Genomic DNA, 19,664 nt, shown 5'->3' with positions numbered 1-19,664 from the left:
TGGGATCATGACCTGAGCTGAAGGCAGCTGCTTAACCAACTGAGCCACCCAGGCGTCCCTATATTTTAATTTCTAATGCCCTAGTAAAACTGGCTAAAATTCCTATAAATATTTCATTCTCAGTAAGGTAAAATGTTAATTAGGTAGTTGATGTGAAAAAGCTGCTGCTTTGGTGGTTGCTAACAGAAATCTATAGAGAACGCATAGTAAATGAATGTAGGAAGACTTGGGTTTACTCTTTCAAAATAAATGTATACATAGAGTGAAAGTAGCATAGGAACGAGTCATGGAAATGAGTTTGGGGTAGAAGGGATTTAGATCTAGAGAAGTTAACACTTCCAAGCAGTAGAGGCACTTAAAGATGAGTAAGAGCTGCAGAGAGTTAAGACATGGAATATATTTATCATTCTCCTTCTTCCTCTTACCAACTTGAAGTGGGGAGACTGGGAAAACAAGCAACCATGGCTCAGAAACCATAATCTAAACACACAAGAGTCACTGAGAGAACCACATGATGCCCAGCCTAGCCTGGGACTCAGAGAACACTTTGTGAATTGTGAGACAAAATCAATATGAAAAGTAAATTACAAAAGAGTTCCAGTTAAGCTTGTGTTAGATGAAGTACTTACTGAAAGAATTAAGGGTTAGTTATAAAGATAAATTATAATAAACTTGCTTTACATTAACTTAAAAGGTGATGCTTTCTTTCAAGCTCATTTTTTGAGGAGTGGAAGGGTCTGGGGAAAGCTTGTAGAAAAGAAGGCCAAAAATGCAGAAGATAAAAGGGGTTGGATTAATTTGTATTGCATGTAGTTAATATGTTCTAGGCATTGCACTACATATATTTTCCAGTTATTTAACAAGTGCCTTTCAGCCCCAAACCTACCCTTCCATCTGCTTTGTGATGCGGGGGACAGGAGCATCAGAGGAAAAGCTCCAGAATGGCAAAAGATGGCCCTGATTCTTCCCATTTTTCTTGCTCTCCCTGGCAGCATGATTTGAGCCATAGACAATTTGTTCTTGTTTCCTTTTTTCCTCTGTGCCCCCAAACTGCCTTATTGTGCCCTGTCAGAGGTCCCAGCAGCAGCAGGGCAGCGCCTTCCTGACAGAGGGCTGGATCCCACCTTATGCAACTTGTCTCCACTGCTTCTAGAGTCTAATAATCCAGCCCTCTTTCCTTCTGATGCCCTGGCCATGGGGGTGGTACCAATTTCTTGCACTTGGTATTGTTTCTATGTTTCCTTTTCATTTTCTCAAGTCTCTAACACTTTTCAAGTAATTCCTTACATTAAACCCTCTCTTAAAATGACTGACACATTCCTGTTTTCCTGATTAGCCTCTGACTGGTGCCACTCTTTACACAAATGGTACCCATTTTATAAGTGAGTAAACTGAAGCTGCAGTAGTTCCGGTGACATACCCAATGTTTCGTGGGTACCAGGGAGCATAGTTAGAATGTGAACCCAGATCTATAAGCCCCAGCCTTTTCTAATAATCCAGGTATAGGAGGAAGACCAGGAAATGTGTGTGTTGTCAGACTGTAAGAATTTTAAAGATTAAGAATAAAGAACTTTATAAAATAATTTAAGAATAAAGGTATAAACACTCTGACTAATCATCTCTTTCTCCTTATGTATGTATGTATACATACATTGTTTTTTCTTTGCTCCCTTAGAAATCTCTACTACTATGATAGAAAAAGAATTACTTTTTTTAAAGGCATGAATCCATAAGGAGAAAATAAGATAGTACATTGAAAATACTAAGGAAAATGTGGAAATTGGAAAGCAGGTGAACAGTGGGAACAGACTAAGCAGAACAGAAAAATGAATAAATAAACCTAAGTCTGCAGGAAGACTTAAGGCAAACTAATCCATGCCCTAGAACACCAGAATATTATAGAAACTGGAAGCACCAGAATTGTATGAATGTGGTTCTGAAACAGCAGAATTTGCTGACATTCTTGTAAGTAGCAATGAGATGTCTTTCCCCACAACTCACAGCCCAATGGTTCCCTCTTTCACAGCCTGTCAGAAAGGTTATGACTTAAAAGGGCAGTCTGGTAAGGCTGCTATCGCTGTGGGACTTAAGGAGAAAGGGCTTTGAATGGAAGGATGGTAGAAAATGGAGACATCTGTGGGTAGGAGTGAGTAATAAGGAGCTCCTTCAAGGAGGAGAGTTAATAGCTGACGAAGCAAGGTTTTCAAAGTGATGAAACTCAGGGAAAGGGGACTGGCTGGCCTTCTGTAGGAGAGATTTCTTTTCATATACGAAGAAAGCACAGATTAATGTAGGTATTTGGAAAGGTACACTGGAAGATATTATTTCTGAGAACTAAATCTCTGTAAAAGGAAACAAGGATGACACAAAATATTTGGGAAGAGCCACATAGATTTGAAACAGCCTTATAGAGAATCATAATAAAAAGAACCTTCCTCAAACCTCTCATTTTTCTTTTACATATTATTGTTATCTTAAAGAATGATACTGTATATTCACATAATATGGGTCACAAATTCAACCCCAAATTATGTGACTTTTTAAAAAATATTGCCAGTATTTTAAAATTTAACAGCTTTTATTTTAAAAAACAATCCTATTTAAGAGCTCCTTCTTGGAAGATTGTATGATGCTATAATACTGGACATACCTTGATGAGTATAGTCAAGTGCTGGGAACTTTTTTTAAATGGGGAAGGTATTCCATAGCTCATTTTGCTGAGTTCTGTTACCTTCCTAACCTGGTAGTCATTTGAGTTTAACATCCCTAATAAAGTAACTGTCTCTTGAGTATCAAGAAATAGAGGTGTGGTTATTATCTGTGATTTTCAGAAAGAGGTGTAAGGCATCATGGGAACCCCAACCCAACCTATAGATTGAGAGTTTCAGAAGTGAAGTGCCTTTTAAAAATCACCTGTAATTGGCTGACTCCCTCTGGTAAGTGTTCCTGTTACCTTCTAAAACCATCCAGATCCACCCTTATAAACTCATCTGGCAAGGTAAAACCACTGTCACTCAGGGGTCTCCTTTGGTATCCACCAAAGATCAAATCATCCTGAGATGAATGGCCTGCTTAGGTTTATTTATCTACTGTACTTCACTGAATTCAAGTTTCTGACCTAGAGTTGGATGCGGCATTGGCTATGAAATACAAATCCAACCAGGTGCCTTACTTCTTTTATTTGTAATAATAGTTAACATAGGAGTATCAGTTGGTGCTCATTCTATTTTCAAGGAATAATTCTTAAATGCGACTCATTAATAATTTACAATCCATTTCCATCTAATGGTCCACTGAAAATCAATACTCTGAGAATCATTAAAGATGCAGTATGATCAAAAGAAAAAAGTCAATTAGGAAGAGCTCTAGACATACTCTTGAAAATGTTTAACTAGTAAAATCACTTCACTCAAATGTGATTAAGAGCTGCTAATTTAGGATGAAGATAAAACTATTAAAGAGTCTGCACCAGGATAACATCTCTGAAGAAATGGCTTCTAGTTAATTAGAAGAAGTTTTTCCTAACATCTAGCTATCTTGCTCTCTTTCATGCAATTTCTGGCATATGGACTTCAATTTTGGAGTTATGTTATTTCTAATGAAATTACTTCAGTCCTAGGAGGAAGCTCATAGGGTTTGGTTTGCTTGTGTAGTTTCTCTTCTCTTCTCTTCATAATTTCTCTGAAGTGATTTTTTTCCTTTAACTCTTTGTCTTTACGTTCCTGGGCCTCACATATTGCATCTTCTTTCTGTCGAATCTTCAGCTCTTTCTGCCACTGTCAGAGAGAGAAAGTGTCATTTACATATGATTTTTCATGAAAAAATGAATAAATATATCAATTTATCTTTTCAAAATGCAGATTCCATATCCCATTATCTTCTCAGTTTTTCTCATAGATATTCTTGAGGAATTTAAACCCAAAAATAACTGGAAAAATATGCAAGCCCTCTATTAGAAATTATGTAAGTCTCACTCCCTACCCCACAAAACAAAAGAAACCATATTCGCTCTTAAAGTTTTTAATAATAATAAACCATTAAAAAGAAGAGACAATAGGGTTTACATTTTTATATTACAAAGGAATTTCACTTCTTAATCAATATTGGTATTTACATGATAGCATGGAATCATAAAATGAAAAATCAAGCCAAAGCAAAACAAAAAGAAAAAACAAATTAAGGTGAAAGGCAAAATTGTGATTACATATTGGATAGAAAATGAAACTGATGGGCAGACAAATGCTGATTCTGCAACAGACAAATACAAAGACTTCTAAGGGATTCATCTCCATGAAACATGCTAGTTATTGACAATAACAGCATTATGTGGAGGCAAAAGTTGTAGGATTCAGTACTTGGAAATAAGGACTGCAAGCCAACCAAACATCATCATCATGAGGACCCTACTTCCCTTCTACTATCTTTAATGACGGAAGTGGTGAAAGAGGTGGTAATCTGTCTTCAAGCTGGGTAAAAAAGTTCGGGACAGAATGACCCTTGGCATGAAATGTTGGAAATTGCAAAAGATACTTCATACCCTTGCTTATTTATTTTGTTATCCTCAGCCCATCCATACTCACAGACAACCAGACTATGCTTAATGACCTATCAGTTAACTTACAAATTACTACATACTAATGCTGGATTATAACTATTATTTGGGGTATATAGATACTAATAAGCAGGACTAAGTCACAGAATTTACAACAAATCTCTCAGCCTTCCAAAGGCAATAAGGTTATTTTTAAACATACTCAGAGTAAATATTAAACTAAAAGTTTAATAAAATCATATTCACTTTTCTTATTCCCAGTTAAATTTTAAATACAAAGTTACTTTGATAACTATGTAGCCATCTGTGACATAATTTTTGTCATAAAACTGAATACTACTCTGTTTGACAAAACTACTGATCTTATGTTGTAGCATAAAAGTGGTGGTTGGTGTAATAATGACCGTATCTATAAACAAAAACAACTAAACTACCTTATATAAGAGATTTCAGTGTACTTCATGACCTTGATCTTTACATTGTGAAAAATCAACAGAAGTCTAATTCTTAAGAACTTAAACACATTCTATATGTTATTTAGTCCATACTGAATTATAAGAAAAACAGAAAATACTTTTTCTCCTATTCCAACTCTACTCCTAAAAAGAAACAGTTATAAAATGATTTCCTAAGAAATCATCATCTAAATATAGCCCAGTGAATTAAAGTGTCATAAGTGAATAATTTTCTATGGTCACTGCTTGTTTAAGTCATATCAAGAATAAAGTGATTAAAGCCCATCTTATATTTCAAGGGTAAAGAATGGTCATCAAAAATTGAGTCAAAAGATTTTTGTTCTGTTACAAAAACTACACTGTTTAAAAGACATCAGTGTTCAATAATCAGATCTTTGTCCCAAGAAATCAGTACTAATTCAGGAAACAGGATGGAGCTAGTATTTCACAAATGACAGAAAGCCAAATTTGCTGTAACCCAATAAAGGCAGTACAGTATATAGATAGCACAGTAAGATATAATTAAGTTTGGCAAAGTCCAATCATGGCCTTATTTTTAAGTTCCACGTGTTAATGTCTCAGTCTCAGAACCATACTTTCTAATTCAAAGTGCCTTTAAAGAACAAAGCTTTTGTTGCTAATTTAAGGAATTCAGTCTTACATGATGGTCAATGATTCTTGCCAACTCTTCATCAGCCCTGGTGAAGAAATCCGGGTAAGAAAACAGGGGAAGTTCTGATACAAAAGGATGTTCCCTTCAAAAGAACAAAAGAAGAAATCCAATATTAGGTATAGATACTCCTTCTCCAAGAAATGTATGGATTTGGAAGTCATTTCATACTAAGCATTTTGATTCTACCTTGTTAACATTAAGTACTTCAGTTATTCTGTTCTTTGTAGAAAATTATATATAGCTTTTAGTTTCTGTAAGCCCTTTTGGGATACCTAAACTGATATTTTGAAGGATAGGGAATACATATATATATATAGTATGAGAACTAGAAAATAATAAAAAAAAGTAATTTTCTTCTAGGAGGTATAAATACTACATCTGTTCAATAACAGGAGATGTTAGGATATGAAGGGTTAAAAGAAGCCTGAAATAATTTGACTCAATGGGGAGATGAAAGTAACCACAGTCACACACAACTTTGTGACTGTGGAAGTTTTGGTGAAAGTCTAAGCCTAAGAATTTGGTCTAAGATATACTTAAAAAAAAAAAAAAGTTTGATTTCAGTACATCCCCAAGGTCTTTTCAGTGCTAAGGGTGAAACTATGGCAGACAGTTTAGCAACAGTTCAATAGAAGTGTTGGCAGTGCAAATCTAGGCCCTAAAGTAGTGGAGATTTACCGCTAAACTGTCCACTTAATAGGTGTATTATGTTAAAGTTATTATGAAGAAATGATTGTGAGTCTAGAAATATGTAAAGCAACAAAATGATGGTAGAAAATGTGGTTTTAAAGGGAAGTAAGTAGGTATAAAGAAAAACTCTTAGGCAAGAGGCTAAGAAGAGATATAGCTCATGAAAATTTCCCATATTCAAAAGTCTGATTACTTTTTAAGACTGCAGTGTTGGACACGTATTTTTTTTGCAATTTGCTGCCTATACCATTTTTAGCAAACTTTATATTTTTGACATCCTATGCTTCCCACATATCACTAGGTTCTCTTGCATTATACTTCTCAAACTTTACCATTTATCTTCATCTCTACCATCATTTCCCTACTCTAAGCCATCATCTTAGATGATGGATCGAAACTTCCTTTTAGGAATCCCTAACATGCATTATGCCTCACCCTTTTAGTTCTTGTCTATATATAGTAGCCAGAGGTTTTGTTGTTGTTTTTCAAAATACAAACGGTATCATGTCAATCCCCTGATTTGAACTGTTCACTAACTCTCAATTAACTTTAGAATTAAGGTCCCATTTGTTGGGTATTCATCCTTTCTGATGGAGGCATAATACTCCATAGTGTATACCCAACTTTTGTAGCAACATGGACGGGACTGGAAGAGATTATGCTGAGTGAAATAAGTCAAGCAGAGAGAGTCAATTATCATATGGTTTCACTTATTTGTGGAGCATAACAAATAGCATGGAGGACAAGGGGCGTTAGAGAGGAGTAGGGAATTTGGGTAAATTGGAAGGGGAGGTGAACCATGAGAGACTATGGACTCTGAAAAACAGTCTGAGGGGTTTGAAGTGGCGGGGGGGTGGGAGGTTGGGGTACCAGGTGGTGGGTATTATAGAGGGCACGGCTTCCCTGGAGCACTGGGTGTGGTGAAAAAATAATGCATACTGTTTTTCTGAAAATAAATAAATTGGAAAAAAAAATCCCATTTGTTGTTAAAGAAGCCTGAAGAAGACTGTGCCATTGGTAAAGTGACTTTACTTGTTTTCTCCAGACTCACTCCTCTCTTTTCTTGGCCCAGGTTTGTGCATCCCTAGCAATGGGCTTTTTTATAGTTGCTGCACTGTACCTTGCTTCACCCTGCTATTGTTTGTTTGCATGTGCTGTCATCCTTGCTTCAGTGCCCATATCCCCCAACTCTCTCTGCCACAGGTCTGGCTAATGCGTACTTATCCTTCTGCTCTCTGTTCAAGCCACTACCGTAGTTCTCAATCTACCATAGGCTTTCCTTCATCACACTTACCTCAGTTGTAATTTTATATTCATATGTGCATCTGTGGGAGTTTTGTTTTTCTTACTTGAGTATGAGCTACATGAATGTGGGAACTTGCATTTGTTTGGTTATCATTGGTATTCCCCGTGCCCAGCACAGTGCTATGAAACACTCAATGAATGTTTGTATGTTTGCTGAATTATTGGATGAATAAGTCTGAAATGATTTCATCCCCTTTACACTCCAGACAATCAGCAGGAGTCTACCAGATAGCACTTTCTTGTCAGTGGAACAGTGCCTAGGACAAGAGGATGGCAGTCTCAGGAGACAAGTCACAGAATGAAGCTAATAGCAGGAGTTCAAAAGGAAAACAACTCAAGTGGTAGGTAGCAGGGAACATATATAGACCCCTCTCCCAACTCCTGAGATTCGGAAGCACTGAGGGGCAGAAGAGCAATGGGCATTCCACTGCATATACAATAGGGACCTGTGCCATTATATTAAAATATTGAAGGAAAATACAGTCCTAGAATGCTGGGAAACTGGGGGACAACTGGGAGCTGATACTTGGGTTAACTATATTCATTTAATGAAATTTTGGGTACTTCTAACATTCAAAGGATTGTGCTAAATGCTACAAAATAATAATAATAATAATAATAATAATAATAATACATAAGGAGTGCCTGGGTGGCTCAGTTGGTTAAGCAGCTGCCTTCAGCTCAGGTCATGATCACAGGGTCCTGGGATCAAGCCCTGCATCAGGTTCCCTGCTCAGTGTGAAGTCTGCTTCTCCCTCTTCTCCTCCTCCTGCCTGTGCGTTCTTTCTCTCTCTCTCTCTCTCTCTCTTACTCTCTCTCTATCTCAAAAAAAAAAAAAATCCTAAAGAAAAAAGATAAATAAGACAGAACTTTTTTTTTTCCAATTTATTTATTTTCAGAAAAACAGTATTCATTATTTTTTCACCACCCCAGTGCTCCATGCAAGCTGTGCCCTCTATAATACCCACCACCTGGTACCCCAACCTCCCACCCCCCCCCGCCACTTCAAACCCCTCAGATTGTTTTTCAGAGTCCATAGTCTCTCATGGTTCATCTCCCCTTCCAATTTACCCAAAAGCACATACCCTCCCCAATGTCCATAACCCTACCCCCCTTCTTCCAACCCCTTCCCCCCAGCAACCCACAGTTTGTTTCGTGAGATTAAGAGTCACTTATGGTTTGTCTCCCTCCCTATCCCATCTTGTTTCATGGATTCTTCTCCTACCCACTTAAGCCCCCATGTTGCATCACCACTCCCTCATATCAGGGAGATCATATGATAGTTGTCTTTCTCCGCTTGACTTATTTCGCTAAGCATGATACGCTCTAGTTCCATCCATGTTGTCCCAAATGGCAAGATTTCGTTTCTTTTGATGGCTGCATAGTATTCCATTGTGTATATATACCACCTCTTCTTGATCCATTCATCTGTTGATGGACATCTAGGTTCTTTCCATAGTTTGGCTATTGTGGACATTGCTGCTATAAACATTCGGGTGCACGTGCCCCTTTGGATCACTACGTTTGTATCTTTAGGGTAAATTCCCAGTAGTGCAATTGCTGGGTCATAGGGCAGTTCTATTTTCAACATTTTGAGGAACCTCCATGCTGTTTTCCAGAGTGGTTGCACCAGCTTGCATTCCCACCAACAGTGTAGGAGGGTTCCCCTTTCTCCGCATCCTCGCCAGCATCTGTCATTTCCTGACTTGTTGATTTTAGCCATTCTGACAGGTGTGAGGTGATATCTCATTGTGGTTTTGATTTGTATTTCCCTGATGCCGAGTGATATGGAGCACTTTTTCATGTGTCTGTTGGCCATCTGGATGTCTTCTTTGCAGAAACGTCTGTTCATGTCCTCTGCCCATTTCTTGATTGGATTATTTGTTCTTTGGGTGTTGAGTTTGTTAAGTTCTTTATAGATTTTGGACACTAGTCCTTTATCTGATATGTCGTTTGCAAATATCTTCTCCCATTCTGTCAGTTGTCTTTTGGTTTTGTTAACTGTTTCCTTTGCTGTGCAAAAGCTTTTGATTTTGATGAAATCCCAAAAGTTCATTTTTGCCTTTGCTTCCCTTGCCTTTGGCGATGTTCCTAGGAAGATGTTGCTGCGGCTGAGGTCAAAGAGGTTGCTGCCTGTGTTCTCCTCAAGGATTTTGATGGAGTCCTTTCTCACATTGAGGTCCTTAATCCATTTTGAATCTATTTTTGTGTGTGGTGTAAGGAAATGGTCCAATTTCATTTTTCTGCACGTGGCTGTCCAATTTTCCCAACACCATTTATTGAAGAGGCTGTCTTTTTTCCATTGGACATTCTTTCCTGCTTTGTCGAAGATTAGTTGACCATAGAGTTGAGGGTCTATTTCTGGGCTCTCTATTCTGTTCCATTGGTCTATGTGTCTGTTTTTGTGCCAGTACCATGCTGTCTTGATGATGACAGCTTTGTAATAAAGCTTAAAGTCCGGAATTGTGATGCCACCAACTTTGGCTTTCTTTTTCAATATCCCTTTGGCTATTCGAGGTCTTTTCTGGTTCCATATAAATTTTAAAATTATTTGTTCCATTTCTTTGAAAAAGATGGATGGTACTTTGATAGGAATTGCATTAAATGTGTAGATTGCTTTAGGTAGCATAGACATTTTCACAATATTTATTCTTCCAATCCAGGAGCATGGAACATTTTTCCATTTCTTTGTGTCTTCCTCAATTTCTTTCATGAGTACTTTAGAGTTTTCTGAGTATAGATTCTGTGCCTCTTTGGTTAGGTTTATTCCTAGGTATCTTATGGTTTGGGGTGCAATTGTAAATGGGATTGACTCCTTAATTTCTCTTTCTTCTGTCTCGTTGTTGGTGTAGAGAAATGCAACTGATTTCTGTGCATTGATCTTATATCCTGACACTTTACTGAATTCCTGTATAAGTTCTAGCAGTTTTGGAGTGGAGTCTTTGGGGTTTTCCACATAGAGTATCATATCATCTGCGAAGAGTGATAATTTGACTTCTTCTTTGCCGATTTGGATGCCTTTAATTTCCTTTTGTTGTCTGATTGCTGAGGCTAGGACTTCTAGTACTATGTTGAATAGCAGTGGTGATAATGGACATCCCTGCCGTGTTCCTGACCTTAGTGGAAAAGCTTTCAGTTTTTCTCCATTGAGAATGATATTTGCGGTGGGTTTTTCATAGATGGCTTTGATGATATTGAGGTATGTGCCCTCTATCCCTACACTTTGAAGGGTTTTGATCAGGAAGGGATGCTGTACTTTGTCAAATGCTTTTTCAGCATCTATTGAGAGTATCATATGGTTCTTGCTCTTTCTTTTATTGATGTGTTGTATCACATTGACTGATTTGCAGATGTTGAACCAACCTTGCAGCCCTGGGATAAATCCCACTTGGTCGTGGTGAATAATCCTTTTAATGTACTGTTGAATCCTATTGGCTAGTATTTTGGTGAGTATTTTTGCATCTGTGTTCATCAAGGATATTGGTCTATAGCTCTCTTTTTTGATGGGATCCTTGTCTGGTTTTGGGATCAAGGTGATGCTGGCCTCATAAAATGAGTTTGGGAGTTTTCCTTCCATTTCTATTTTTTGGAACATTTTCAGGAGAATAGGAATTAGTTCTTCTTTAAATGTTTGGTAGAATTCCCCCGGGAAGCCGTCTGGCCCTGGGCTTTTGCTTGTTTGGAGATTTTTAATGACTGTTTCAATCTCCTTACTGGTTATGGGTCTGTTCAGGCTTTCTATTTCTTCCTGGTTCAATTTTGGTAGTTTATATGTTTCTAGGAATGCATCCATTTCTTCCAGATTGCCAAATTTGTTGGCGTAGAGTTGCTCATAGTATGTTCTTATAATAGTTTGTATTTCTTTGGTGTTAGTTGTGATCTCTCCTCTTTCATTCATGATTTTATTGATTTGGGTCCTTTCTCTTTTCTTTTTGATAAGTCTGGCCAAGGGTTTATCAATTTTATTAATTCTTTCAAAGAACCAGCTCCTAGTTTGGTTGATTTGTTCTATTGTTTTTTTGGTTTCTATTTCATTGATTTCTGCTCTGATCTTTATGATTTCTCTTCTCCTGCTGGGCTTAGGGTTTCTTTCTTGTTCTTTCTCCAGCTCCTTTAGGTGTAGGGTTAGGTTGTGTACCTGAGACCTTTCTTGTTTCTTGAGAAAAGCTTGTACCGCTATATATTTTCCTCTCAGGACTGCCTTTGTTGTGTCCCACAGATTTTGAACCGTTGTATTTTCATTATCATTTGTTTCCATGATTTTTTTCAATTCTTCTTTAATTTCCCGGTTGACCCATTCATTCTTTAGAAGGATGCTGTTTAGTCTCCATGTATTTGTGTTCTTTCCAAACTTCCTCTTGTGGTTGAGTTCTAGCTTCAGAGCATTGTGGTCTGAAAATATGCAGGGAATGATCCCAATCTTTTGATACTGGTTGAGTCCTGATTTAGGACCGAGGATGTGATCTATTCTGGAGAATGTTCCATGTGCACTAGAGAAGAATGTGTATTCTGTTGCTTTGGGATGAAATGTTCTGAATATATCTGTGATGTCCATCTCATCTAGTGTATCATTTAAGGCCTTTATTTCCCTGTTGATCTTTTGCTTGGATGATCTGTCCATTTCAGTAAGGGGAGTGTTAAAGTCTCCTACTATTATTGTATTATTGTTGATGTGTTTCTTTGATTTTGTTATTAATTGGTTTATATAGTTTGCTGCACCCACGTTGGGGGCATAGATATTTAAAATTGTTAAATCTTCTTGTTGGACAGATCCTTTGAGTGTGATATAGTGTCCTTCCTCATCTCTTATTATAGTCTTTGGCTTAAAATCTAATTGATCTGATATAAGGATTGCCACTCCTGCTTTTTTCTGATGTCCATTAGCATGGCAAATTCTTTTCCACCCCCTCACTTTAAGTCTGGAGGTGTCTTCGGGTTTAAAATGAGTTTCTTGGAGGCAACATATAGATGGGTTTTGTTTTTTTTATCCATTCTGATACCCTGTGTCTTTTGATTGGGGCATTTAGCCCATTAACATTCAGGGTAACTATTGAGAGATATGATTTTAGTGCCATTGTATTGCCTGTAAGGTGACTGTTACTGTATATTGTCTCTGTTCCTTTCTGATTTACCACTTGTAGGCTCTCTCTCTTTGCTTAGAGGACCCCTTTCAGTATTTCCTGTAGAGCTGGTTTGGTGTTTGCAAATTCTTTCAGTTTTTGTTTGTCCTGGAAGCTTTTAATCTCTCCTTCTATTTTCAATGATAGCCTAGCTGGATATAGTATTCTTGGCTGCATGTTTTTCTCGTTTAGTGCTCTGAAAATGTCATGCCAGCTCTTTCAATAAGACAGAACTTTTAAATTACTTATAGGTTAAAAGTATTCACACAATTTGCCTCAATTCTTTCCTGAATTAATAAAAGTTGAAAGAAATGCATCACAATATAAATAATATTAGAAAACCTTTAAAAGGGAAGATTAAATGGATATGCTTGTGCATCTGATTTTTGTTATCTCTGTTGAATGTATAAAAAAAAGAAAAATGCATAGTTATTAGAAGGCAACATGAAACAAACATTCAATGATATAAACTGAAAAATATAGTAAAATCTGTAGTCCGATCTCAAAGCAAATTTTCATTCTGCCACTTAGTACTATTTAATCCCTCTGTTCCTCAATGTCTCCATTTTTAATATAAAAAATACTAGTACTTGCCTTGTTTTGATGAGATTTAGAAAGGAAAATGCATAAAGCTTGTTTGGTGGAACAAATACTAAATAAGTTTCAGCTGTATCATTCTTATCATCAGCATTATTAAAAGAATGTAAAGGAGGAAGCCATGGCTTTTGGCTGGTACTTAATAAGGAGGAAAAATGAGAGAAAATTTTAAAAAGGAATAGAGTACAAAACAATTAAGTCATTAATGAGATGTACGATTTTGATGTTTGGAGTTCAATGGGAACTGGAAAGAAACCTGTCAGAAAGCTGTTATATAACAATACTAGGTTTGCCATAACAAATTACCACAACTAATAGGCTTAAAAAAATCCATTCTTTCACAGTCCTTGAATCCAAAAGACCTCAATCAAGGTATTGGCAGGGTTGGTTCCTCTGGAGGCTCCGGGGAAAATATATTCCATGCCTCCCTTAGCCTCTGATGGCTGTCAGAAATCCTTAGTATTCCTTGGATTATGCATACAACACACTCATATTTCTCTGTCTTCACATGGCCTTCTCCTTTGGTGTCTCTCTCTGTATGTCTTTTCTCTCTTTCTCTTGTAAGAACATAAGGAGACACTGTCATTGGGTTTAAGGCCCACATGAGAAAGAGAGCCTCAACTTTCCTCTAAGCTTGACCAGACCTTAGATAGGCTTCTTCCTGATGCTAGGCCCCTGGCCATCCCTTTAAAATGTAATCAATCAAGATAAATAGTGCCCCTATCTTCTAGTCTTTGTGGTAGAGTGGGAGCCTAAGTTAGAAAGTGACAGAGAGCAAGCATAGATGACCTCATTGCCTTGACTACCCTCTCCTCTAACATCCTCTGGTACTTTTCCACTACCTCACCTCAGCAATTGAAAATCCTCCTGTCTTTTGTTTCATGGGAGTTGAATTCAATCTCTCTCCTCTATTCCAAGACTTGAATAAAATCTTCTTTAATTTCTGGGATAATTTTTCTTTCACACGTGATTTCAAGGTGATCTTTTTATTGTTAAGTTTTTATTTAAATTCTAATTAGTTAACATGATTTCAGGAATAGAATTTAGTGATACATCACTAACATACAACACCCATTGCTTATCAGAAGAAGTGCCCTCCTTAATACCCATCATCCATTTAGCCCAAACCCACGTCCCCTCCATCAACTCTAAAACAGTCTCTTATGATTTGCTTCCCTCTCTTTTTTTCCCCTACATTCTTCTGTTTTGTTTCTTAAATTCCACATTTGAGTGAAATCATATGATACTTGTCTTTCTCTGATTGTCTTATTTCACTTAGCATAATACATTCCAGCTCCATACATGTCCTTCCAAATAGTAAGAGTTCATTGTTTTTGATGGCTGAGTAATATTCCATTTTATATATATGCATACACACACAGAGAGAGACAAAACACATCTTCTTTATACATTTATCAGTTGATGGACATTGGGCTCTTTATATAATTTGGCTATTGTTGACAATGCTGCTATAAACATTGGGGTGCATGTGCCCCTTCAAATCAGTATTTTTGTATTCATTGTGTAAATACCTGGTAGTAAAATTGCTAGGCTGTAGGGTAGTTTTAACTTTTTGAAGAACCTCCATACTATTTTCCAGAGTGCCTGCACCAGTTTACAGTTCCAGCAACAGTATAAGAGGGTTCCTATTTCTCCAAATCCTCCCCAAGATGTGTTGTTTCCTATGTTGTTAATTTTAGCTATTCTGACAGGTGTAGTAACTCACTGTGGTTTTGATTTGTATTTTCCTGATAGCTAGGGATGTTGAGCACTTTTTCATGTGTCCGTTGGCCATTTGTATGTCTTCTTTCAAGAAATGTCTGTTCAGAGGCACCTGGGTGGCTCAGTGGGTTAAAGTTTCTGCCTTTGGCTCAGGTCATGATTCCAGGGTCCTGGGATCGAGCCCCACATTGGGCCCTCTGCTCAGCAGGAGCCTGCTTCCCCTCCCCCCCCCCCGCCGTCTGCCTCTCTGCCTCCTTGAGATCTGTCTGTCAAATAAAAAAATTAAAAAAAAAATGTCTGTTCATGTTTTCTGCCCACTTATTGACTGGATTATTTGGTTTTTGGATGTTGAGTTTGATAAGTTCTTTATAGATTCTGGATACTAACCCTTTGTCAAATATGTCATTTGCAGATATCTTCTCCCATTCTGCAGGTTGCCTTTTAGTTTTTTTTTTTTTTTTAAAGATTTTATTATTTATTTATTTGACAGAGAGAAATCACAAGTAGATGGAGAGGCAGGCAGAGAGAGAGAGGGAAGCAGGCTCCCTGCTGAGCAGAGAGCCCGATGCGGGACTCGATCCCAGGACCCTGAGATCATGACCTGAGCCGAAGGCAGCGGCTTAACCCACTGAGCCACCCAGGCGCCCTGCCTTTTAGTTTTGTTGATTATTTCCTTTGCTGTGCAGAAGCTTTTTATCTTGAAGTTCCAATAATTCATTTTTGCTTTTGTTTGCCTTGCCTTTAGAGATGTGTCTTAGCAAGAAGTTGGTATGGCCAATGTCACAGAGGTTGCTGCCTGTCATCCCCTCTAGGACTTTGATAGTTTCCTGTCTTAAATTTAGGTCTTTCACCCACTCTGAATTTATTTTTGTGTATGGCATAAGAAAGTGGTACAGTTTCATTCTTCTGCATGTGGCTGTCCAGTTTTCCCAACAGCATTTGTTAAAAAGACTATCTTTTTTTTCATTGTATATTCTTAACTTTGTTAAAGATTAATTGAACATATAGTTGTGGGTTCATTGCTGGACTTTCTGTTGGACTTTCTCTTCCATTGATCTATGTGTCTGTTTTTATACCAGTTCCATACTATCTTGATGACCACAGCTTTATAATATTGCTTAAAGTCCAGAATCATGATGCCTCCAGCTTTGCTTTTCTTTTTCAAGGTAGCTTTGGCTATTCAGAGTCTTTTGTGATTCCATACAAATTTTAGGATTATTTTTTGTAGCTCTGAAAAATGCTGGTAGTATTTTGGTATGGATTACATTGCATCTGTAGATTGCTTTGGGTAGTATAGATATTTAAATATTTGTTCTTCCAAGCCATTAGCATGGGATGTTTTTCCATTTCTTTGTATAATTCTCAAATTCTTTCATAAGTGTTCTATGGTTTTCAGAGTACAAATCTTTTACCTCTTTGGTTAGGTTTATTCCTAGGTAGCCTATGGATTTTGGTGCAGTTGTAAATGGGATCAATTCTTTGATTTCTCTTTTGGCTGCTTCATTATTGGTGAAAAGAAATGCAACAGGTTTCTGTACATTGATTTTTTTATCCTACAACTTTGCCGAATTCATGTATCAGTTCTAGCAATTTTTAGTGGAGTCTGTCAGGTTTTTTACATACAGTATCATGTCATCTGCAAACAGTCAAAGTTTGACTTCTTCCTTACCATTTTGGATGACTTCTTCTGTTCCTTTTCTGATTGCTTAGGCTAGGACTTCTAATACTGTGGTAAATAATTGTGGTGAGAATAGATGGACATCCCTATCTTGTTCCTAACCATAGAAGAAAAAATTCTGTTTTACCCCTTGAGGATGATATGTGGCCTTTATGACATTGAGGTATGTTCCCTCTATTCCTACTATGTTGAGAACTTTGACCAAGAATGTATTCTGTTCTTGATCAAATGCTTTTTATTCATCTATTGAGAGGATTATGTGGCCTTATCTTTTCTTTTATTAATGTAGTGTATCACATTGATCTATTTGCAAATATTAAATGAGACTTGCAGCCCAGAAATAAGTCCCACTTGACTGTGGAATAATTCTTTTAATGTACTGCAGGATTAAATTTGCTGGTATTTTGTTGAGAATTTTTGAATCCATGTTCATCAAGGATAATGGCCTAGAATTCTCCTTTTTGGTGGGGTCTTTGGTTTTGGAATCAAGGTAGTGCTGGCCTCTTAGAATGAGTTTGGAAGTTTTCCTTCCACTTATATTTTTATATATTTCTTTAATTTTTATTTAAACTCTAATTAGTTAACATTCAGTGCATTATTTTTTTCAGGAGTAGAGTTCAATGATTCATCACTTACATACAACACCCAGTGTTCAATATGACAAATGTCCTCCTTTCTATTTTTTTGATCCCATCATTTCTATTTTTTGGATCAGTTTGAGAAAAATAGGAATGAACTCTTTTTTTTAAAGATTTTATTTATTTATTTGACAGAGAGAGAGAGAGAAAGCACCAGCAGGCAGAGCAGCAGGCAGAGGGAGAAGCAGGCTCTCCACTGAGCAGGGAGCCCAATACGGGGCTCAATCCCAGGATGCTGGGATCATGATCTGAGCCAAAGGCAGCCACTTGACTGACTGAGCCACCCAGGCGCCCCTGAACTTTTCTTAAATGTTTGATAGAATCCCCCTAGGAAGCCACTTGGCCCTGGACATTGTTTGCTGAGAGATTTTTGACTACTGATTTGCTGTCTTTGCTGGATATAGGACTGATATTTTCTATTTCTTCCTATTTTAGTTTTGGTAGTTCATATATTTCTAGGAATTCATCCATTTCTTCTAGATTGCCCCATTGATTGCTATATGATTCTTCATAATACTCTCATAATCGCTTACTTATATTTCTGTGGTGTTGGTTGTGATCTTTTCTCTTTCATTTGTGATTTTATTTATTTGGGTCCTTTCTCTTTTATTTTTGATAAATCTGGCTAAAGGGTTATCAGTTTTGTTAAGTCTTTCAAAGAACCAGCTCCTAGTTTTATTCATCTTTTCTACTGTTTTTGTTTGTTTCTATATCATTTATTTTTGCTTTAATCCTCAATATTTCCCTTCTGCTGGCTTTAGACTTTGCTTTCCCTTCTCTAGTGTCTGTAGGTGTAAGGTTAGATTGTGTATTTGACCATTTTCTTGCTTGAGGTAATCTTGTATTACAATGTACTTCTCTCTTATGACTGCTTTTGTTGCATCCCAAAGGTTCTCCCCCATTGTGTTTTCATTTTCAATTGTTTCTGTGTATTTTCTTCTTTCTTCTTTAATTTCCTGGTTGACCCATTCATTCTTTAGTAGCATGGTCTTTAACCTCCATGTACTTTTGGTCTTTTTAAATTTTTCTTGTGGTTAACTTCAAGTTTCATGGTGGTGTGGTCTGAAAATATACTTGGTATGATCTCAATCTTTTTGTACTTGTTGAGGCCTGATTTGTGACCCAGTATGTGATCTATTCTGGAGACTGTTCCACGTATACTCAAATGTGTATTCTGTTGCTTTAGAATGAAATGTCCTGAATATACTTGTTAAGTCCATCTGGTCCAATGTGTCGTTCAGAGCCATGGTTTCCTTGTTGATCTTCTGCATAGATGATCTGTCCATTGTTGTAAGTGGAATGTTAAAATCCCTACTGTTATTGTATTGTTATTGATAAGTTTCTTTATGTTTGTTTGTTATTCAATGATTTCTATATTTGGGTATTTAAGAGTTGGGGCATATGTATTTACAATTGTTACATCTTCTTGTTGGATAGACCCCCCCTTGTTGTAATATAGTGCCTTTCTTCATCTCTAGTGACAGTCTTTGATTTAAAAATCTAGTTGTCTGATATATGTATGGCTACTCCAGCTTTCTTTTGATGTTCATTACCATGACAAATAGTTCTCCACCCCCTCATTTTCAATTTGCAGGTGTCTTTAGGTCACAATGAGTCTCTTGTAGGCAGCAAATAGATGGGTCTTGTTTTTTCAATCCATTCTGATACCCCACATCTTTTGATTGGAGCATTTAGTCCATTTACATTCCAAGTGATTATTGATGGATATGAATTATTGCCATTGCATTACCTGTTTAGTCACTGTTCCTGGATATTTTCTCTGTTCCCTTCTAGTCTTTCTTGCTTTTAGTCTTTCTTTCTACTCGAAGAGTCCCCTTTACTATTCCTTGAAGTGCTGGTTTAGAAGCCACAAACTCCTTTAGTTTTTGTTTGTCTGGGAACCTCTTTATCTCTCCTTCTATTCTGAAGGATAGCCTTGCTGGACAAAGTCTTTTTGGCTGCATATTTTTCCCATTCAACTGGTGGAATATATCCTGCAAGTCTCTTCTGGCCTGCCCAGTTTCCATGTGGGGAGATATGCTGCTAACTTTGTTTGTCTTCCCTGTAGAATAGGGATTTCTTTTCCCTTGCTGCTTTCAGGATTCTTTCCTTATCTCTGTATTTTGAAAAATTTAGTGTGACAATGTATCTTGGTGTTGGCTTGCTTTTGTTGATTTTGGTGGGAGTTCACTGGATTTGGATGTCCATTTTCTTCCCCAGATTTGGGTTTAGCT

General features: G+C 37.2%; 1 protein-coding gene across 1 annotated transcript in view; it reads right to left on the bottom strand.

Annotated features, from left to right (window-relative positions):
- Positions 1-3,166: 3,166 nt before the first annotated feature.
- TMEM232 (transmembrane protein 232) overlaps positions 3,167-19,664 on the bottom strand; it is a 289,360-nt gene continuing 272,862 nt past the window's right edge. Inside the window, exons 12-13 of the mRNA XM_044266111.1 lie at positions 5,669-5,762; positions 3,167-3,776 (exon numbers count right to left, since the gene is read on the bottom strand). Of these exons, the coding sequence (XP_044122046.1) occupies positions 3,585-3,776; positions 5,669-5,762 (286 nt within the window). The 3' untranslated portion in view covers positions 3,167-3,584. The remainder of the gene's footprint in view (positions 3,777-5,668; positions 5,763-19,664) is intronic.

Source organism: Neovison vison, chromosome 1 (assembly GCF_020171115.1).
Source record: "Neovison vison isolate M4711 chromosome 1, ASM_NN_V1, whole genome shotgun sequence".
NCBI lineage: Eukaryota > Metazoa > Chordata > Mammalia > Carnivora > Mustelidae > Neogale > Neogale vison.
The sequence above is the reverse complement of the archived record's forward strand: the minus strand, read 5'-3'. Positions and strand labels throughout refer to the sequence as shown.